Below are 22,268 nucleotides of genomic sequence, written 5' to 3' on the forward strand. Positions count from 1 at the left end.
TGCCTTCACGCATGAGAGAGTGTTTTTGGTGTGCACATCAAGGGGAGCACACACACCAATACTGTGCTCGCCAAGGGCTTATTTAAATGACTGAGTTCGTTTCTTCCTTTGGATGTTACATAGGGTTGTATTCGATGCATTTGAAGAAGTACCCCTCCTATCACAAGGAGATATGAGAAATGAGCCTCTAAGGTTCTGACGTTGTGGAAGTTTTGAGTGTCCATTAACAGAAGATTCATCTGAAATATGTTTGTGTCCAAACAGGAAGACCCAGCTAGGCATGCAGACAGCAAATCTTACCTAGCCAATTGCTTCTTCAGGATAAATACATCCCAAATGAAATAAAGAACAACTATGTTTAATAACTAGGTATCATGCACCTGTCCACTTAGAATAAAATGAAATAATATTAGATCTAACTTCCACATCTGTTGAGCGAGGTAACTGCCAGCAATGACTTGTTACTTAAATCGCTTTGTGCAAGTCATTTGAATGACTTTATTATCTATTAATTCCAGGCTTTCTAGGGTCCCTCTGCACAGCTCTCTTTGTGTCGTATGCAATACAAGGAAAACCCCTTGTGCAGTGGGGAAGAGAGATGATGAAGGTTGTGCCAATGGCTGAGGAATATTGCAAGAAGACCATTCGACACATGGCAGGTAACATGTCTGAATCAGGAGTTATATAATTAAAAATATGTGCAGCCATAAAGACATTAAGCAAATGTCACTGCCCAGTTTTGATGCCTTCCCCACTTCCTGGCTTCACAGGACACCTTCTGCATTACCTATTTAGGCTGTAAGTTCTTAGGAGGCTGTACCCTCTTACACTTTCAGTTGCCTGGTATATTGGTGACATAAATACAAAGAGAAGGAGCAAGGGTAATACCAAAATGCACAGTTTTATTACAGGGGAAGGGGAGGAGAAGCAATGTTATTTAGCAGGTTATTAGGAAAACCAACTGCTGAGATACCAATTAGTTCAGCTCCATCAATTAGTAAAGTCCAATATTTTCCACAAGGGTATCCACTGCCATTCCTCATTTTTTCCACGGGAAGCTCACCTGCAGATGCCTCTTGGGCAATGAGTTGTTTACCTTTTGGCCACAGATTCATATTTGGCTTGTTGCTATTCTGAACAAATATTTAAGATACCTTCTGTTGTGCCTTTCTTTCCGGAGAGGAGCACAGCTATCAAGCACAGTATTACTGCATTGGTAAATGTTTGTAATCTTCTGGACAAAAGTATTTTAGTTCCCTCTTGCCCAGGAGAGCTGCATTCAGGGTAGTGAGACCAATGACAGTAACTATATCATGAGATTGAGGAAAGAGACTTTTCTGGTTAATCTAAAGGGACAGTTATCAAGAATGACTGAAGTCCATGGAAATTTTTCCTTGGAGCACTTAAAAATGAGGATTTACCTAGGCAGGAAAGCCACTTTTGTAAGAAGAGGAAGAAACAGGAAGCCTTTCTGAAAGACACTGTATTCTTCCATGTGTCTCATTTGTACTAAGACTTTTTTTTAGACAAGACTTATGAGCAGCAGGTGCAGGATTAGCGCGAGCGATCTTCCCTTTGAATGACTTTACAGAAGGGCCTTGTCACTCCAGCAGAGCCGACCCCGCCACGCAAAGGCACGTACGCCGGGCTCCTGAGGCACGCTCACGGGGCGACCGGCATTGTGGGGCTCCGGCCTATTTTAGAAGCGGGAAAAGTCTCCTGCGTCGGAGTTAAGCTCCTTGGCTGCTGAGGTGCACTGCAGAGAAGTCCTGCTAAACAGAGCGCTCCATATTTGGAAAATACTTTCTTAGCTGCTCTATTACCTTTCACAGAGGGTTTACTTCAGCATTCCTCTCGGTTCTTAAATTGCATTTACTTGACAGATAGTCCCGGTTGAATGTGAGTCTTCCTATAGGGAAGGTATAGCCTCAGTTGGGCACCTCAGCTGGGGTGGTAGTGTGGGCCGTAGGCCATCCACGCAGCTGGAGTCTCCCACAGCTGCTTTATCCCGTGTTTCTCAGCCTGAACATTGAAGTGATGACATTGCCTCTCTTGTTGGGGTGCTACATAGGGAAAAAAAACAACTTCTGAAGAATTTGTGTTTTCTGGTCATGGAAAAAGTAGGAAATTAGAAAATGCATGATTTAGAAAACAAGCATACCCATCCGGTCTTCTACATTTTTAACAGCAATTTTGGAGCAAATTGATTAAATGGGTTTGGGAGTTTCTTTCAAACAACAATGTTTATCTTTGTGAGACTTTTTTTTTTCTCAAGGTGCTCACTGTGGGCTGACCGTGTGAGTACATTTTCATTCTGCTTTTCTAAATACCTCTTTTGTTTTTGGGGGGTTCTAGCTAATAGCTCCCTGAAATTCTGCAAAATTAGGGCATGGATTCGGCAGAAGGGAGGCTGGATTTTTCCTGTCCTTCAGAATATAAGGCAGTGAGATTGAACTCCCGTATCTGTGTGGGGCTGCAATTAAGGTGTTTAAAGTGATTCAGCTCCATTACAAAAAATCCATGCTGCCTTGTGTGATCTGATACCTTCTAATCCTCTTTTTCCAGTTAAATGTCATGCTTCAAATTAAAATACATACCTAGTACATATGCCTGTTTAATATAGGTTACTGTAAAATGCACATTTTTTTTTTCTCGTCAGTCGGTATTGTCATTTTCTTAAAAGGTTACTTTAGTAGAACTGAAAATGTTGTCAAGATGAAATATTATATCCTTAATTTCTTTTGCACTCAGAATATCAGGAGCACTGGTTTTACTTTGAAGCCAAGTGGCAGTTTTATTTGGAGGAGAGAGAAATCAATGAGGAAAATCAGAATAAACCTGTCTTTCCGGACAACTATGATGCAGAGGAGAGAGAAAAGGTAACTGGAACTTCAGAAAGTGCTCAAAGAGGTTCTGAACTGAAAGAGGTATTTTCAAAGGAACACACTGATGTTTTTCAATGTTTCCCAGGGTAAAGCAGACAGGAAGACTTTAATTAAAAACATATATATATATATATATATATATATATATATATATATATATATAAACGGCAACTGGCATCAACACTCTTGGTTCAGGCAGCGAGAAGTTACATCTGGAGAAATTACAAAAGTGATAAGTGACCTCTAGCCAGTCATAGGTTTTTGAAATTGGAAAGACAAATGAAGTTATCTAGATGGGGGTTCTCCTGAAGGAGCTGTGGCCTTGCTCCTGCAGAGATGCTCATGAGCATTAGGAACTGGTCTAGACTATGATCCTTAAGAGAGAAAAAGATATTTTAGGTGGCTGTCTGCTCCCTTTGATTTTGGCCCATACAGTTTTAAGTATCCCAAGAGATGTTCCCAAGGAGATGTTTCACAACAATTTCTATTATCCTGTTTTTATAGCATGGATGATCTTTCTTTTGTCTTACGATTACCAGCCATAACCTCTTAAGAGAAATAATGACTCTTCTTCTCTGGTGCTTACAACTTTCTGATATTTGTTGGCACTTCTCAAGTTCACCACTTAGCAGCTAAGGAGGTGGTTCTTGTCACCTCTTCCCATAAATCAATTCATTTTTCAGACTATTAAAGCACAGTTCTATTCTGAGAAGTCACTTTGTATATTTTTAGGTGCTCATATACGCAGTGAAAGGTGCCAATGGAAGATAGATTGACAGGAGATAATAAAAAACCTTACTCACTCTGTACAGAAAGTTTTCCTTCCAGTTTAAGTTTCTTAGTTTAATGCCATGGATTGTTATTAGATTTTTGTTCCTTACAGTTTTACAGATAATACAACTTTATGGAAGATTAAAATAACCATTTTCCTCCTTGATCATTATCAAGAGAGAAATTAATAAATTCCTAAGGCAGAATCAAAACCTCCCTTCTTTCCTCCAGTCTAGCTAGTTTGCCCTATGAAGCTAATCATTTTGACGCATAAAAAGGAAAATATTCTTGACTCTCAAACTCCACGGCTACCCAGAGACCCCAGTGCTACAGAAAGCTCTCATTTTGCATATAAACTGACATGGGAAGAATAAGCAAGCAGAGATGCCTTCATGATGCCCTCATGATCTCAACCAAGCAGGCCAATATTGTCCTTCTTGCCACCACGTTCCTTTGCATTGTTTCCAAACTAACTGGTTATTTGTATTTGGATGTGTAATTGGTTCTCTTTCTAGCGAGCTTTGATGAAATGCACATATATAGCAACACTGTTTTTTTCACCAGGTCCTTAAAAGTCTATTTTGGCTAGACAAGGCCCTCTTCAGCAGGCACACACCAGCTGTAGTAGCTGTGAAAGTTAGACCCTCAAAGGTGGCTTGAATTTATTTGAGAATGTTACAAAGAATTTCCTTTGCAAAAGAAAAACTGTACCTCAAAATTCAAAGCAACAGAGACCACATTTTGCGTTAAGTGTATAAGTTAAATTTGGAGATAACTAGAACGTGTGGGCATAAAAGACGTTAACCTTGCTTGAATGTACAAACAGAAGATGGGCAATCAGGATATTCAGGCACTAATAGAGTTCTTTTTTTAAGAGCTGCTTAAACCAAGGTCATGAAAGAGCTCAGAAAGGGTTATAAAATAATACAAGAAAGCAATGGCAGCCAGCAGCAGGTTAGATCCTTCAAGGTGAGGAAGCAAGAGAGAGCTGCAATTGCTGGCAGCAAGGCTTTGCAGTGAAGGAAGGATCTGTGGATTTCCTTTAGACTGTTGCAGAGGCTCAGGTAAACAGTACAAGGGAGTTTGTGTTTCACCTGCATCCACTTCATGTTTCCAGTCCTCCTGCTGCCAGCCAGAGAAGCTGTCTTGCTGCCAGACTATGGAGCTGCCCTCCCAGGAGGAGGCTGTGCTCCTGGAAAGATTGCAAAGTGCAGCCTTGGTGCAGATAAGTCCCTTCAGGCTCAATCCCAAGGATCGTTGCTCCTAATGTAAAGAATTTCCAGCAGTCTAAGTGAGGTGACGTCAAATCTGTGCAGAACATCAGCTATCTTGAGGGCTAAATGGAGCGAAACTTGAGAGGCCTGCGTGCTCACCCAGAATAGCACTTACACGGTTAGCCCTCTTGCCTTCAGTAACACTACACAAGCATCAGTATTGCTCCACCAGAATAAAAAATCAGGATTAAGGCTTTAAAGTTTGCCTCTGTCAGAGGACGGGATAAATAGATAAATGCTCTCACTAGTCTGCAAACCTACAAGCAGCCGAATGAAGCTGTAATCCAATTCTTGTTCAAGGCGTATAAAGACATATCCCATCAAGGTATATAATGTCCAAGGGAAAAGTGAATAGATTTAAATGCAAGTCTTCATACCTGTTGTAAAAGCCCCGAGCAAATCTAGAACATACGATCCGACTTACCATGTTGTAATTTATATTTCAGAAAACAAATCTAGGTTGTAGGCCAGCTTCGTTTAAAGGATATGGGATTTTTTTGCTATAAATTTGGCAGGGATGTTGAGAAAGTCTTGGGATTCAGGGCAGATAAAAGTGAGTTCTGAAGGTTCCTGGTCTAGAGAAAATCTAAGTGTCCCTAACAAAACCTGCCATGTTTTTTTTTTATTATTATTATTTAACTTTCTTCTCATGAACAAGAAACCTGTTTCTCACATTTGCAAATTATTTTCAGTCTTGTTCAACATATGCTTGTTGGAGAGGTGAGGAAGGGCTTGGCAAAGGCCTGGCAAAAAGGACCTACATAAACATAGTCTGAAATTAAGACCTTAAAGAAGGTACGGAAGAAGAATTGCAGCTTCAAATGCTTCTTTGCGATGCACAGACCAAAGGGATAAGCTGGGGTATGGGCCTACAAGGCATTCCCAGCGCTGGGGTAGGTGCTCTTGTGCCCCGCGCTGCAGGCAACCACATGAGCAACGTGAGAGGCAGGTACCTCCTGTTCACAAGCGATTCCCTCCAAAGGGGCAGGAGAGGAGAAGTTTCCGCGCTCCAGAGCAAGCCCCGCTGATGCTGCCGTGTCTCCCGTAGACCTACAGGCGGTGGAGCTCCGAAGGCCGGGGGGGCAGAAGGGGCCACGACGCCCCCATGATCGCCTACGACGCCCTGCTGGGATGCGGCGGTGACTGGACCGAGCTCTGCAACCGCTCCATGTTCCACGGAGGTGAGGGTGGCGCCCCGTATTTCGGTCCCCTCTTGGTCAAAGTGGCCACTGCTCCCTCTCACACGTAGCACGACCAAGTGCTAAGTTTGAGGGAGAAAAATAATACAGTGCCTAGATAAAACTGTAAGGGGCATCCAAGCAAACATACTCTAAGCCCTAAAGGCACACAGCTGCCTCTCAAAAGAGGCAACACATTTGCCTACTCAAAAGTAGCTGCCTACTCTTGCTCTTTTGCAAATGATAACACTTTCACTTGCATCCTGCTAGGCTTGAGGGCCAAGGAGCTGCTCCAACCCCTTGAGTAATCCACTCCATCCTTTGTGCAGCAAGGCCCTTTACAGGGACTCTGTGTTGCTGGCTCGTCCCACCCCTCCTGCCGTGGTGGGAGCTCATGACCTCTCGCTGCACACTCCTACAGACACATACCATCACATACTGAGAGGAGTACTGTTACTATAGTTAGATATTTTAAATCACATGTGGTGCCATAATGTGACATGTTGGAAAGGAAGATAGATACACTCTCCGCTCCAGGGTGCTCGCCTGTATCACAGACTTCTGCAATTACTCGGCCTTCTCATTCTACCTAGTAACAGCTAGCTGCTTGAAGGAGCTGTTGTGCTGTAGTGATTTTTTCTCAAACTAAAAAAGCAATGTCTGACTGCAGCATTGGCTTTTTCCAGTCTGTTACCATGCCCCTAACTCTGGCCACTCTGTCTTTCCATCCATCAGACATGCCCTTTACTTTAGGACTTGGTTAATGCCTTCTTTAAAATGGCGTTAAACACAATTTCAAATCTAATAAAGCATTCACTTAATCTGACTATTTGATTGGGAAGTTTATAAAGGACACAGCTCTCCGTGGCAGTTCCTTGCCTTCATGGAAAGCACTCTATTCTAACCCATGCTGTGTTTTTCCTTCAAGTGCCAAAGAAGAATTGTTTCCTAAAATAAGTTTTGTCCCTTTATCACTTGGCAAAGTGATTTTCCACCCACTCATCCGGTGGAATTCTAATTTTGGGAGATTTTCCTTGTTGACTGGCAACTAGCAAAACCAGAGGTGTCTACGTTGCCAGGAGTATTGCAGGTAGTCAGTGCATGTTTCCTGCCCTGCAAGGGAAGAGCTCTCTACTTGAAAACTTTCTAATGATAGTGAAGCCCTGCTGACACTAGACATTTCTGTTTCCTGTTTAGTACAGAATATACATTTTTCCAATTGGTTGCACAATGAATGTGCTGCTGTATGCATTGAACATGAAATTCAAGATTACCGTCTACCATTGGCATGACTCTGCTGGGAGAGTTAAGCAGGTACAAGGGACATCGTAGGCAAGACATTGGTCTCTGCTGACTCTACCTCAACCTGAGCCAAGGAAGTTCTCTTCCTCCTTGGGTACAGTGCTAAGTGCTATGTACAGCGACAGCTGGAAAGCGAGGACAAGAGAGTGCCCAGAAAAAAGGAATTAGGGCATTTCCTAGAGCTACCACATCTTGGCCCACCACAGGTGGGTGAAAGACAAAGACAAAATATGTTTCATGCAAGGGAATGACGAGAGTGTGCTTTCCTGCAGATAAACATCTCACGAAGAGTGAACAGTCACACATCACGTGTCTCCCACCTCCCCATTGCTTATTATCCATCAGTGTTAGTTCTTAATTGCACTGTCTAGAAGCTAGTGAGCAGGTTCAAAATCATATGTGTGAGAATCTGCCAGACAGAGAGATGTATGTGACAGTCACATCAGATTATGACGGCTCGAGCCTTGTTCTCCAGGGAATCATGCCAAAACCAAACCAGCCCAAATACATGCATGACCCAGAGTAGATGTAATAGAAATGTATGGGATAAAATGTCACATAAAAAGCTGATAGGAAATGAACAATCCTAAATTGTTTCTTCCAATACCAGAACTAGCTATCTAGTTCTGCATCTACATCTGCATCTCTAAACAGCAGGCAAATGCTCTGAAACAGTCTACCAGAGATGCACCTTTCATACAACATAAAAGGCACATCCTTCTCACTGCAAGATGTTGTAGATGCTAAAAGTTCAGTACATGCAAGTGATTAGATAGACTCATGGAAAAAGATTTGCAGAAGGTTATGAAATACCATGAGAGCAGCTGTGGTTCAGGACTACACCCCACAGGAGTACTGCAGTATGCTTGCCTTGGGGATATGCTCTTCCCTGGGCATCCTCCTCTTTGCACTGCCAGAAAAAAAAAAAATGCAGGTTTGCATGAAACCTGGGGATCGATTTGATATGGCCCTTATGTTCCCTTCATTCTCTAGTGGCTTAATATTTCCTCCTCAGTGTAGGGCAGGCTTTGATCATGTAGCTATGAGTGACTCTAAGAAAACTTTGCAATTGTGTTTAAATTCGCAGGTGAAAGTGCAGCTACCGGATCTATTGCTGGTTGCTTGTATGGATTGGTTTATGGCCTGAGCAAGGTTCCCAAAGGCTTGTACCAGGACCTTGAACAAAGGGAGAGGCTAGAGTACTTGGGCGAGAATCTTTACCGACTATCCATGGAGGAAAAGTAAAGCAGTTTCTGCCATTTTCTCTTCTATAAAGACTATGTCAAACCCTGTAGATAACTGACTGGCTTTAATAATGAAAGGATAGGCTGAGAGTTAGTGTAAATTGCTATATGTTGAATATGTACAAGTGAAGATAGCTGAATAATTCAAGAGCAATTGGATATTTCCAGTATTCATTTTTTTTCCACAGATGTAGAGATTTCTGGGTATAAAGATTGCTACCTAAACGGTGAGATCATTTCAAATGGAAAAAAATAAATAAAACCTCTTTTGATTGATTTCAGTCTAACTTGCTGTAATACCACCTCCTAAAAAGCTATGATCAGCAATCACAACATATGAAATTAATTTTCAGAACTAATGCTTTCCTGCAAAACTAATGATAGTACACTTTTATGGAGACATTCTCTGTATATTTGACAATCCTTTCACCACTATTGCCCTCCTTGTTCACAAGTTTAATGTGTCCGTGACACTTGTAAACCTAATGTTTCACAGATTATCTTTTAATGAACAGCTGATCCCCACATCAGCACTGTGGTGCAAGGTATTGTTACATTAGAAGCTTCCAGAAAAGGAAAAGCCAACACTAAAAATACACCTAAGGTGCAGCAAAATGGCAATGATGTGGTCTAAAATATCTGAATTACACTTTTTTCACTCCGCTGTCTTCAGACAAACTTTTAAAAATATATATAACTGACAAATATTTGTAAATAAATGAATATTGCACTGTTTTCTAAGCATCACTCTTTATTTTTAGATTGACGAGATTATATGTTGCAGTATCAGTATCAGAATTTTTGGCTGAGGGCTTCAAGCAGTTGTAATAGGTCAGCCGTCAGGCTGTGATACATTTCGCAAGTCTGAGAAACACTAAAAGCCCTGGGAAGAAAACACAACTGCTTTTTTATTTTATTTTATTTTTCTGAGAAAATAATCTGACTATATGATTCAGCTAAAAGATGCCTTATAAAGTAAAAAATAAACAAGTAGAACCGGGTGAATGAGATTCTGACATATCAACAGTACGGGCACAAATCTGAAATTCCATGAAGAAGCACAAGCAGAACCTGTCCCTTTTGTTTAACCCTATGTTTCACCTCAGGAAATGGAGGTTAATCTGGCACTTTCTGGTCTCCACAGGGAGTGATTGACTACATGGTGTTGGTTTCTCCTATCTTTCTCCAGCTGCTGAACTGCATTTTAAAAAGATAGCTAAAAATACTTAAGTACTTGCCTACTCCTTTTTCCATGTAAGCAATTGCTGAAATTGTCACTGGGATGTTATGTGACAGAAAGAGGAGCAGGTGATCCGAGTCATTATGAATAGCAGCCTGCATGACAAAATCTGTATGACAATGTTGTCCGTACTGCAACTTTAAAAACTGTTTAAAAACTGTTGTTTAGCATGTTTTCTCTTTGCAGCTTTGCCAGATGCTTTCATGTTTGCTTTGGAGTTATGTTAAACAAAAAGGATCATTTGTGTCTGCAGCTTTTTATTTGAGAGAATTGATATGAGAGAATATCAAGACTTTCTAAAAACATTCCTTCTAGTTTTATGTTGCCTCTAGCATACCTGTAATAAATTCAGCAATAGAGAAGAGAGAAGGACATATCCATCATAAGGTAGGATTTTCTATTGTATATTGATTTTTCCCCCTCCTTCAAAGAAAAAAGAAAATCACACACAAGAAAAGAGCATTGATAACTGTTCCTAAAGAGCATCTCATAGCATTTTGCTCCCAACCTTACCTTATATCCACGCTGGTTGAGGATCAACTTTTATTTCAGAGACAAATAAGGGAATTTAATTTGAAAGGTGTTTCGCAGAGGCTGAATTTCCAAAGCGTTCCTTCGGAGGTTACTGAGGTAAACAACGTTGGCCATCATTTCATCCAGTGCACTAGAGAGGCCCATGTATTGTTCTGAACAGGCAGAACTGCTGCGGCTGTGATCGTTGCTTTCCTTAGCTATGGGCAGTTCATCGACCCGATGCCTGGGGACATGAGGATCTAAGCATTAAAGTGCCTTGTATGCTCCAGACCATGACTGTTTTATGGACAGAAATTCAGAGCAATTGATCCATCTCTGGCAACATCTATGAGTAGGACAGCGCTTTCCATTTTTTCTTTTTTTCTTTTTTTTCTTTCTTTTTTTTTTTTTGATGAATTCTCCCTACTGTTGCCTCGTCTTTCATGGGATCTGTCCTGACTGCTTCCACCTCCTACTTTCTTCCAGGGTATCTAGTCTTTCGCACTTTCAAAAGGTGGAAAACATTGTTCTAGTATTTAAAAGGAGACTCAAGGAATTTAGGGTCAAGAAGGCATTCATTTATCTGGACAAAGAAAAGCTACAGGGAATAGAGATTACAAGTCAGAAAGGAATAAGACAAGTTTCTCCTTTCAATATCAGCAAACCAGCCCAGCAGTGAGAGGGCCTGGATGTTTTAGTGGGGACTCATAAGAGCCAAAGGGATGAAACCTCTGTGCCAAGGACAGTAAATCTTCACTCCTTCAGTTGCCTGCTTTTAACAGATGTTATGGGGGCCTGCAGACCCCTATCCAGAAGTCTACATAGCACAGACAGAGTGAAGAACAAAGAGGGGTTGTTGACTTAGGGTGCATGCAGGACTGGAGGGAAGCGCTTGGCTGCTTTCCTTATCCTGGGACAGGCTCCGGCTGTCCTCAGCTCCTGGACATGGCAGTGTCTGGCACAGAGGCTTTCCCTGGGATCAGCCAGCCTCTGGATAAGATTGCACTGGGGCTGTTAACACATCAGGCTTTTGCCACTCAGATATTGCCATGATAAGTGTCACCAACGTACCTATAAATAAAGAAGTAAACAGCCTGTCTGCATCTTAATATGCATCTTAGTTATTCATGAGTCAGGAAGACAGGAAACATTTGAAAGTGGCCTCTTTCACACATCAAAATGATCAGCCTTCTGGATAATGAAAACAGCCTGAAAGCGGCACCATATGAAGGCAGCATCACATCAGCTTTCCTGGGCCAGAGAGGGCCTTGGGAGAGGGCTGAAGTCTGTGTGAGACCATTGAATGGCAGCAAGGAGCAGTCCAGGCAGCCACCCTGGCCTCTGCATAGTGCTCAGAGCTGGGAAGTGACTTTTACAGAGAGCTATCCGCTGATTTGGGGTTCTCCATGCACACAGGGAAATAGCTGCCCTGTTGTTATAGGTGGGACAGTAGACAGTTGATATAAATACAGTTGATATAAAGATGAACATATTGTGTTGATAAGTCATATTGTTTAAGAACAGTTTTCCCAACTGCAAGTTGGGAAAAACAGTGAAAAAAAACCATGATGATGTTTTGGCCTGTTGAAAACGGTGATAATGCACTCAAATTTGTATCCCTGAGGAACCCTGATTCTTTGCTCTTCTTGCTGAGGAGGAAGCATACTGTTTTCCAAGCACTGTGGCAAAGAAATTTCATTGCTTTCTGAGGTGTTATCAGACTTTTTTTCATTATATCATGGTCCTTACAAAGAAGAGATTTCAGATTTACAAGGTTGTAATGCTGGCTAGCATGTTAGGTCAGCCTGGAAGAACTGCAGATGCCTTAAATGAGTGTTTTAGGTATTTGTTCTTCTGCCGTTTTCTGGTGAATATGGATCACACATTCAACCAACACAACATGTCTTGGTACTTAAGGCCAGGCAGTATTCCTGTTAATTCCACAGTTCAGGAAGCAAAATATGACAATGCTGTAATGTATACTTTATCTACCGTGCCAAAGGAAAAGCCTGAACAGAGCTCACCAGCAGTACATTTTGTAGAACCTGTTCAAATTCTGTAGCTCATCAGTTGATGAGCTCATCAGCTCATCAGCTATTGTTAATCCTCACAACAAAGAAGGTTTCGTCTTCTTCCCTCACAATCAATAGTAGTTTGGCTATGCTGACTTCACTGGAAGCAAGACCAGTCCAGCTAATCCACGCTTTACTGTGATTATTTATTAGCACAAATAGGAGAGGCAAGCAGAGCATCTTGCTCCACTACCTTTCTGAGAGATCAGAAGTGACCCTAAATTGTGACAGCTTACGACTATGTATTTGTTTCTGAATATACTGAGGGGGAGAGGAACAGTGTTCTGAAAGCTCTCAGTCAACAGGCTGGCGAAAGAATCAAGAGTGAACCAGGATATCTTTAGCCTCAATTATACCCTGAATTCTGTTTTCTTATTCCAAAAATCCTTCTAGTTGTGACAAATGTGGATCTTGGCACAACATTAGCAGCCCTGCTTTGTCAGCTGTGGTTTATTCTGACAGGAAAGGGTAAATGTTATCATGTTGTGCACATGGGAGAGGACACCTGTGCTATGCTGAAAGGTGGTTGTTGCTAATCAAACCCTACAAAGTATTGTTTGGCACATCAGATACACACCAGTTGTCACACTTTTTCCTTTTATTGGCCTTTAAAAATATCTACAAAGTCATTATAAATAGACTTTCTTCCATTCAAGATGGCAACTTCATCCCACTGCTGAGAGATGCAATTTTCAATATGTGCACTTGAAACACAGCCAAGCAGAACCCAAATGCCACCACCCTCATGAAGGAGGACAGGCCCCTCACTTTGCAAATGGCCCCCATAATATCACAGTGGGGGTCCGCTTCCAATTTCTTCCAGGCTCCATGAGGTACCAGCTGTTTGGCCACAACTGGGCCTTACACAACCTTTCAAGAGGAACTTCTCCACAGCCTTTCTTGATTTTCTATCGGCCAGCTTAATCTATAGAATTTCTTATTTTGTTTCTGCTCATAAAAATTAATACTCCCCTGGTATGTAGGCTGCATTCTGTGCATGAAGCTATTTCACTTCACGGTGAAGTAACCTTCCAGATTTTCAGTGTTAGAAAGCCGACACCTCCTGCGTTTTTCCTTCCGAGGCCCCTGTATTGTTACTGCCTTCACACTCCAGCTTTTGTGCTGAGTTCAGTATTTTATTTAGCAACTGAGCCACACCAGCTAAAGCACTGCCTAAATCCCCAGCTGTCCAAAGGCCTGATTCTTCAAACTAGAGTGTAGGTCCAGCATACCGACCTTCTTGCTCCAAATTAGAGTTGTAGTCAAGTGACATTGTCAGGGTGGCTGTTATGTTAAGTGCTTTATCTTTAGTTCTGTGCTCTGATCCTTTCAGAAGCTTTATCTTTAGTTCTGTGCTCTGATACTTTCAGAACAGAGATTTATAAGGATAACCCTGACGTGGGATTTGAATTCTATCAAAAAAAATACAAGTGTTTTTTTTTCCCCTTTCTCTTATTGTACTCTGGAAATGTATCTACTCACTTCTAACCTATACCAATAGCATAACCTGTCAGTAGAAGATTTGTTCTTCCCAGCCTTGACATTTTTGGTCTTTAATAGTTTGCAAGTCTGTTCTTACAAGACAGAGACAGAGTTACCTTCTGCTAAATCAGATGCATTCTTATCATATTTATCTTTACCCATGCTTTAGTTAGCTGGAGAGGAAAATTTCTTCTATGTTGCCCACATACTATGAGGCAGACAAATTAAATTGGAGTACAGAGTGGCACAGAAGAGATGTGGTCAGCCCAGACAGTGTTGCTTCTTCTCCTAAATGCTTTCACCTGTCAAAAAGCACAGAAGAAATTGGACGGTGCCATGTTATTAAAGCCCTGCACACTCTTGCTACAAGATGCTTCACAAAGCTTCTAAAGCACTTTGCATGCTCTTTAACAGGCCACTAACTTCAAATCTGTTGAAAAGTTCTAAATTAAAGTATTTTTTTCCATTTTACATACGGTAGTATGCCATTAAAGCAAATTAAGGAAATGGCAGCAATGTTGATGACTTGAAAAGAACATTAATGTTTTCTCTTGTGCAGCACCAAAAGCACAAAGTTTTGCGGAGATAAGATGCTGATAGACCCTTTGGTGCTGAAGAAGAAACTCAATAGGATGGCAACAGAGCAAGGGGCCTTTGCTGTCCTCAGCAGCCTGCTGCTTTACGTCACTGAGCTTGCAGCCTGCGACCCACAGCTGAGCAACAAGAGGACAAAATGGGCAGAAGGTAAAGAAAACAAGGTGAGTTACAAACAGGCAAGTCTGGATCCAAATAGGGTCCAGCACCCTACTAGATTCCAGCTTTTGAGGTCCAGGTTTCTAAACAACAATCGTGAGCCTTATACCAAGAAGAGAAGAGAAGTTGGCAAACTGGTCATTAAGGAAAAACTATGGGCAAGCAGGGCTGGTAGTAAGTTAGACAGAAGCAAAGAGAGAAAAGGAGATGGAAAAGCACCAGAAGATGATGAAGAAATGACATCCCATGACAGGGTCAAGTGGAATGGCATGAGTGGGAAAAACACAGTGAAAAATATTCTGAAGAAATTTTTAGCGGCTGAAGAAAAAGAAGCCAAGGAAAAATCTCTCAGCTGGAAAAAGAAGGAGCCAAACAGCAGTTTACCAAAAATAGTCAACAAGAATTCAGTCTTCTCCAAGCTGAAGGAGCAGTTTGAACAAAGTTCTCTCTGTTCGGCCACAGAGGTGAAACCATCGCTGTTGCGCAAAGGTGAGAAAAAGACTAAAAACTTCCCAAGCAGAAAAACTATTCGTAAGCCAGAGGTCAGAGTGCTGCGCACAGCAGCCATGACAACCACAGATATAAATAGTCCAGAGTCCCAGTATTTAGTGTGCTCCACAGTCCCAGTGCCCAGACTCAGCATGGCTACTGAAATTAATCATCCTTGGAGCTGGTCAACAAATAACGCCATTAAGCAGCTTCTCACTCATGACACACTGCGGAAGGAAAAAGCGGGGTCTCCCAGAAAACCTGGTGTGAGCAAAACACTGGGAAAGGCAGCACACGACAGGGAGGACAAAGAACAGCTACTAGTGGCACTCAACGACGTGCTTGATACAAAGAACCGTGCTGAGACTGAAACAGATTCCACAAAGCAAGGACCCAGCTCTAATGCTCACCTAAACAGCTCTTCTCCTGCCCGTGAAAATAGTCTTGCCAACTCTATTCCTTCATCTCAACATAGTATAGACTGCAGTGAAGATAACATGTCAAATGGGCTTGATACATCTTCACTACTGGAGCCTACCAGTGCTGTGCAATATGGTAAGGAAGACAGTGCACCTTCTAACTGGTCTTACTCTAGCATAGCTAAAGGTTTGCATGAAAAAGGTCCCCAGGATACTGAAACAAGCAAGATTCCTGAAATAATTATGCATGTATGCAGTCCAGAGGAGGCTGACACAGAGGCCACAGAGTCAGAAAAAGATCCTTTCTTTGCAGTCCAAAAATCTTTTCCAGAACAAAAAGCACTGGAAAATATTCTACCATTTCACTCCCCAGGAATTCAGGTATCTCATAAAGTTGAGCCTCCAGTGGATGGCCGACAGTTAACTCCCCAAACACCAGTTGCTGGCAAAAGGCCAGCAAAAGACCAACATGAGGCATTAAGATTTAGCGAAAGATGTTCAGAGGCAGCCAAAGAAGGAGAGCAATGTCACAGTGAAGACAAAATATTCTTCAAGTGTAGCAAAAAAGATAGCAATGTTCCAGATGAAAAGGAAAAGGAGAGTAAGACACCCAACTGCCAAATGCAAAATGAATCCAAAAGCAAGGAGTCACAACCACACCAAGTGCTCAGTCCACAAAATAAGCTTGGTAATTCCAATATTGACATACCAAGTTCAGAGGTAAATGAGACAAAACACACACTTTCCTCAGTTGAGAGCCAGCAGAAGTCTGGTGCTGCAGAAGAAGACCACATCTCTTCTGACTGGGAAAGAAAACAAAGCCCTTTACCAAGTGAACTTGTGAAGCACAACTCTTACATCACAGAAGAGGATTTTGAGAAGGACCAATTATCATCATTAAATGAAATGATGAATCATGCAAACAATCAAGCCCTGGACAGGAGTACCTTGACTGACCTGGAGACTTGTGAAAAGCCAGCCAGCTATTTCATTCAGCGTGAAGAGGCCACTGCAGATGAGATGCCCTGGCCTGATACTAGGACATGCCAAGCATTCTCACCAAACCATTTAACAAAGCCTATGAGTGGAATTGCAGGGCAAAGAATCCACCAAACTATTGGAAATACTCCAACCTTTCCACCTAGTGATCCAGTGAGCCAGGAAGTTCACGGTGTAGAAGAGGAGCATACTAGCCACAGCTATGAGAAGCATCACCTACCCTCTTCAGATGAATTGACAAACCAGGAGAATTTTACTAAGGAGGAGAAGAAAACTGCACCTGATTTCGAGAACAACAAAATGCCATCCTCAAGTTATGGGACAGAATATGAAAACACTATAGCTGAAGAGACAAATACATGTCAGAGCTTTGAGAATTATCTTTCACTGTCTACCAAGAAGCAAGGAAAATATGAAAATAAAATCAAACTAAAGAGAAAGTCCCTGTCACCCTTGGAGAAAAAACAAGCACCAAATTCAGATGATACCATGAAGCATGAAAATGATATGCCAGAAGAGAACCTGTTTCCTTCAACAGCTGAACTGCTGTCAAACCAAAAGAAGTATCCAAGAGATGCTAATAAAGTCTCTAAATATAAGAAACACAAGCTCCTGTCATCTTACGATGACATGAAACATGAAAATGATAAGATGGAGAGGAATACAACAGAAGGAGATAGAAATGTGTTGTGTGAATCTGAGATGCAACAAAACTCAGCACCAAGCGATACCATGGATCATGACAACAGCACTTCATATGAGAAATATTCTCATAGTCCAGACACGTCCCAATTCCCTTCATCAGAACATGACACCAGCATTCCAGGAGTGAAGAATGAAAAGAGCTTGAAGTGTCTAATGCCTTCAAGAGATTTAGCAAAAGATGAACATGATATTGCAGAAGATGAAAACATCTGCTATAATAATGAGAAACACTACCTATACTCATCAAAAGAGTCAATGAAACATGCAAATGACACTGCAGGGGAAAGAAACATCAAGTTATATTCAATGTCATCAAAAAGTACAGCAAAGCATGATAACAAGACTACTGATGAGAAGAATACCTCTCACAATTTGAAAAATGAACCAGTGCAGCGTAAAAAACATGGTGAAGGAGAGGGGAATACTTTGCATGATCCTAAAAATCAAACACCATCATCAAATCCTTGGCTGAAACATGACAAAGAACCCTCCCCTCTAGGAACACAGAAGCAGATGTCATCAGGGGACTTTGTAAAGCATGGAGAAAAGACAGCTGAGAAAAAGACTAAACAGACCTCTGAGGAAGCCCAGACACCTTCAGACAAACTGGTGAAGCTTCAGGAAAGAAGTATTTCAGGAGAGAGGAAGCAAAAGACACCGGCAGCAGAGGACATCAGGACACCTGAAACAAAGACACTGAAAGAGGACAATAAACACCAGCAATCTGGGAAGGACCAGTCTCCCTCATCAAGTAAATCAGCGGAGCATGAAACAAATAGTCCAGAAAAACAGCAAACAGTATTTGATGGGTTTAGGAAGCCTCATACAAATGCAGCAAAAGAGAAGAACAAAGATGAGGGTTCCAGGAAGTACCGATCAGCATCTTCAGAAACATCAGTTAAGCCTCAAGACAAAAATACTCCAGAACAAAAGCAACAAATATCAGCACCTACAGATTCTAAGAAACCTGGTACTAATAATGTAAAATTAAAAAATAAAGACCCAAATTCTGACAATTCCCAGCCACCTTCTTCAAACAAACTGGTGAAGCCTCAGGAAAGAAGCATTTCAAGAGAGAGGAAGCAAAGGACACCAGCAGCAAAGGACACTAGGGCATCTGAACCAAAGACTGTGCAAGCGGATGGTAAACACCAGCACTCTGGGAAGGACCTGTCTCATTCTCCAAGTAAACCTGTGAAGCCTAAGAAAAATACTCCAACAGGAGAAAAACAGCATACTGCATCTGAAAGTTTAACAAAACCTGATGCAAATGTTGTAAAGGAGAAAAACAAAGATCTACATTCTAGCACAGGCCAATCCCCATCTTTAAAATCCTTGGTGAAGCCTCAAGAAAAGAAGAGTACAGCAGAAAAGAAGCAATTGACACTACCACCTGATGAAAATAAAATGTATAAAGCCAGAAATCTAGAAAAGAAGAGTGGATCCCATAAAAGTAAGAAATACCAGCTATTTTCTTCAAATCAAGCAGAGGAGGAGGGCAATGGCAATGATAACACTGGAAAGGAAGGCTCTGTGGGTGACTTTAAGAGCTACCAAGCTCCATTGTTAAGTGGTGATATAAAATGCGAAAGTGATACACTCCTAAAAGAGACCATTTGGTCTGATACTAAGATGCACCAGAAATCATCACCCTTGACTGATGCCTCAGAATATGAGAAAAAATCTGCCAAAAGTAACAAAAAACAGGCTGGAGTCAAGAAGTACCGAACACTCTCTTCAGCAAGCGTGGCGAAGCATGAGGAAGACGGCAGTGAAAGGGAGGCTAGTTGGCAGGCCGCTGGTGAAACACGTGAGAGAAGAGCGGAGCTGGATGACTGCTCTAAAACAGCAGCATTCTCGAAATACACGGTGGAAAGTTACAGTGAAAGACCCCTAGATTCAACTTTTAAACCACTGGTCATTAGAGTAGCTGATACATTTAAACATCACAGCTAAAATACAGCTACAGATTAGTTAAGAATTTAAAACTGATCATGCCACTGAGTCAATTGATCTTTCTTTTTTTTTCCTTTACTCTCCAGGGCATTATATTATAATTTTGTAATCACAAGGACATTGCTGTGCATTTATTTTTGCTGGGGATTTTCCTTTCTTAAGCATTAGCCTGAAGGCATGAATTAAATTAATCACTGCAAGTATACTAGTTAATCTTTGAATTAATCATCAATTTATAAATTAAATATGAGAAGGGCCTTGAAATCAGTGTGAACTCCATCTTGCTCCAGTCTCTCCTTTCTAAATAATGCGTTTCATTTGTCACAAAGACAAGTGTTCAGGGTGGACTCCATTTATTTTATTTACTCTAATGAAACTCTGCTAGTAATTCTTCCAGGAATGGTGGTAGGCGATGTCAACTTTAATTACGTCCAAAAGCGCTTATTCTAAGCCCTGCCCTTAGACAGATTAATGAGAAATGTTGATCTATTGCTGTACTGATAGAAATAGTGAGGAAAGGAAGGGAAGGATTAATTTATCTGCCAAAAAACCCTCAGGGGACATTGATGTTACAACAGGATTTACTACAGTTCAACCTTATTAATATTATTAAAATAGTGATTTAACCTCCTCTGAAAATATTCATACTTTGGCAACATGCCGCATGTGATAGTGTTTGTAAAGATATGCCCTTTCTAATTATTCTTATTTACTGCAGGTAAGCACACATCAAGTGTAAGGGGAGCTCAATATGAAAAGGCACCGAGAGCCTCTCACAAGGTTAATTTAAGCAAGAGACGCTTAAAACCTTGCAGGAGGAAATCAGCTCTTCTTGGGCTATCTGTCCGTTTCAGAGCCTTAGAGATCACAAACATTGGGCAGCTCGCATTAGAAGCCTTAGGAAGGATTTATTTTGCAACGTTAAGTTGCAAAACACTGACAGCAACTTCTGCATAGGGTCTGCACCACGAGACAAATTTCATCGGGAAGGGGAGAGTGAAGGCAAACGAGGTCCCGCTCCCCCATGGCAGCAACTTCCTCTGAATTTTGAGGATGTTCCCCGCTGCTGCCTGGCCTTGCCTCCAGCCCAGGCTGGCACCGTGCCCCGGCCGGCTGCCAGCGCGGGACGAGGGCCGCAGCAGCCTGGCAGCACGCTCACATCAAAGCCTCTTGCCACCCAAATCCCACACGTGGCCAGGAACAGGGCTGGGAGGCAGAGGGGGACAAGCTGCACAGGTTATCCTGTCAGCTACAGATGTTTAGATGTGGGTTCGTTTTCCCTTTAAGACATGCCAAGGATCGGGCTTTCTGGCATCCAGAAACTTGTAAAATCAAAATCACACTTGTAGAGCATGTCAGTCCTCAGAAAACTGGAGACTCGGTGGACTTTATTTGTTGTACTGCACTGCCCTTCTGCACAGAGGTGTATTTTGTCTGCAGAGCTTTTATGAGCTGGCAGCCATAAAGGCCACTTTGTAGAAGACCTGAAATGTTATTTTTATTATCCATGATTCTATTTCCCATTTGAGACAAATCCTTACAACATAAAGAATAGGAAACAAGCTGGAACAGTAAATTCTCTGTTTATTAGCTGACTTTTTAAAACAACAGACAAATCTGCTGGGATAGGAGAAGCCTTAATATTTTTTTTCAATAAATCTAAAGTTTTGTAGGGTTTTTTTTACCCATTATTTACAACTAGCAAGATCATGACCCTCTAATAAATGTATGGTTTTCTCGACAGAGTTAGAGCACTAGGAAAATAAGATGGAACACTTTGTGCTCAGGATACGTCAGGCACAGTTACCTTGTGGGAGATAAATTTTACATTTCTGTATGCCTTGCTCTCTGCTGCAAAGTAAATCATCCGTTCAAGTCGATTGACTGTTGATCCCCAAAGTGCACTTAAAACATGACAGAGCTTTGCACTAAATGCATCTGTAACACTTCCCTTAAGCAAATAACAAAGTCTGTTTTCAGGAATTAACACAATTAAATCTTGAGGAAAGCAGAAGGCAAGGCCATAAAAATTGTCAGGGTGATCAGAAGAGCATGTCTTGCAGTTAACAGTTCAAAACAAGCCACTCCTGCCCTTGCTGGCAGGAAATTAATTTAGCACTGGCTGTATATGGAACAATAAGTAAATAAAAGCCACAAATGGTTATTTAAAAAAGATCAGGAGTTGGGGGAGCAGTGAGTGTACAAGTATGTCACCTGCGCCAGAAAAGGTGCAGGTGGCCAAGCTCACAATCTGGTGAGAGCCTTGCCTCAAGGTACAACCTAGTGTACGAATACAGGAGAAACTCCAGAAAGTCGTGTCTCATTCCCAGTTCTTGGCTCCAGTCCCCAGGAGGTTTTCCTGGTCCTCTTTGTGGTAGGAAGCCTTGTCCCTGGCTCTCCTTTAAGCACATCTTTCACCCTAGCCTTCTGACTAGGGGAGGGAGACAGGCAGCTCCTCCACTTCTGTTTTTTGACCAGATAATTGATACTTTTGATGCTTTTCTTGGCATTTCTGTTGATTTTAGTGCTTTTGAATGACTAGTGTAATTCTGTACCTTTCTGTTCCCATATTACACTATATCCTTCAGCATTAGGGACAAGCATCTCTCAAGGACACTACAGAGGCATTAAGTCTTCACTGAATTTGGCAGGACTTTTTTTGTTGTTGTTGTTGGTTTTGGTAATGCTTCTTTAAAGGCCTGGCTCAGAAGGAGATACAGAAAGACTACCAAAACTAGGCCAAGATATTTCCACATGGAAAACAAAGAAATAACAAAGTCTACACACAGAATTTTTTCAAATCTGTCACCAAATGTAGTTACATAGCTTGAAATTTTAAATACTGATGGAATTTTCCTTCCTTTAATATACAGACATTTTTAGTGGGATCGGGCAAAATGAATGACATAATTTTCCTAGGCGTTGTGTGTTTTGAATCCTCCAAACCATACCTTTACAAGAGCTTTTGAATACTTGAATAAATGTG

At 41.6% G+C, this 22,268-nt stretch overlaps 1 protein-coding gene across 3 annotated transcripts in view; it reads left to right on the plus strand.

Moving 5' to 3' along the window:
• The window catches only part of ADPRHL1 (ADP-ribosylhydrolase like 1), a 32,044-nt gene extending 12,505 nt beyond the window's left edge, over window positions 1–19,539 (plus strand). The window contains exons 4-8 of one of the 3 annotated variants that reach the window (XM_010214148.2): window positions 519–659; window positions 2,752–2,879; window positions 5,979–6,111; window positions 8,498–8,651; window positions 14,521–19,539. In XM_010214148.2, the coding sequence (XP_010212450.2) occupies window positions 519–659; window positions 2,752–2,879; window positions 5,979–6,111; window positions 8,498–8,651; window positions 14,521–19,282 (5,318 nt within the window). In that variant the 3' untranslated portion in view covers window positions 19,283–19,539. Of the gene's footprint in view, window positions 1–518; window positions 660–2,751; window positions 2,880–5,978; window positions 6,112–8,497; window positions 8,652–12,280; window positions 12,316–14,520 lie in introns of those variants that run through there. The other 2 variants (XM_088530192.1, XM_088530187.1) reach the window with 2 other exon arrangements.
• The last annotated feature ends 2,729 nt before the right edge of the window (window positions 19,540–22,268 follow it).

This window comes from Tinamus guttatus, unplaced genomic scaffold, assembly GCF_059628265.1.
Source record: "Tinamus guttatus ecotype Peru unplaced genomic scaffold, ASM5962826v1 Tinamus_guttatus_pri_ptg000030l, whole genome shotgun sequence".
Classification (NCBI taxonomy): Eukaryota; Metazoa; Chordata; class Aves; order Tinamiformes; family Tinamidae; genus Tinamus; species Tinamus guttatus.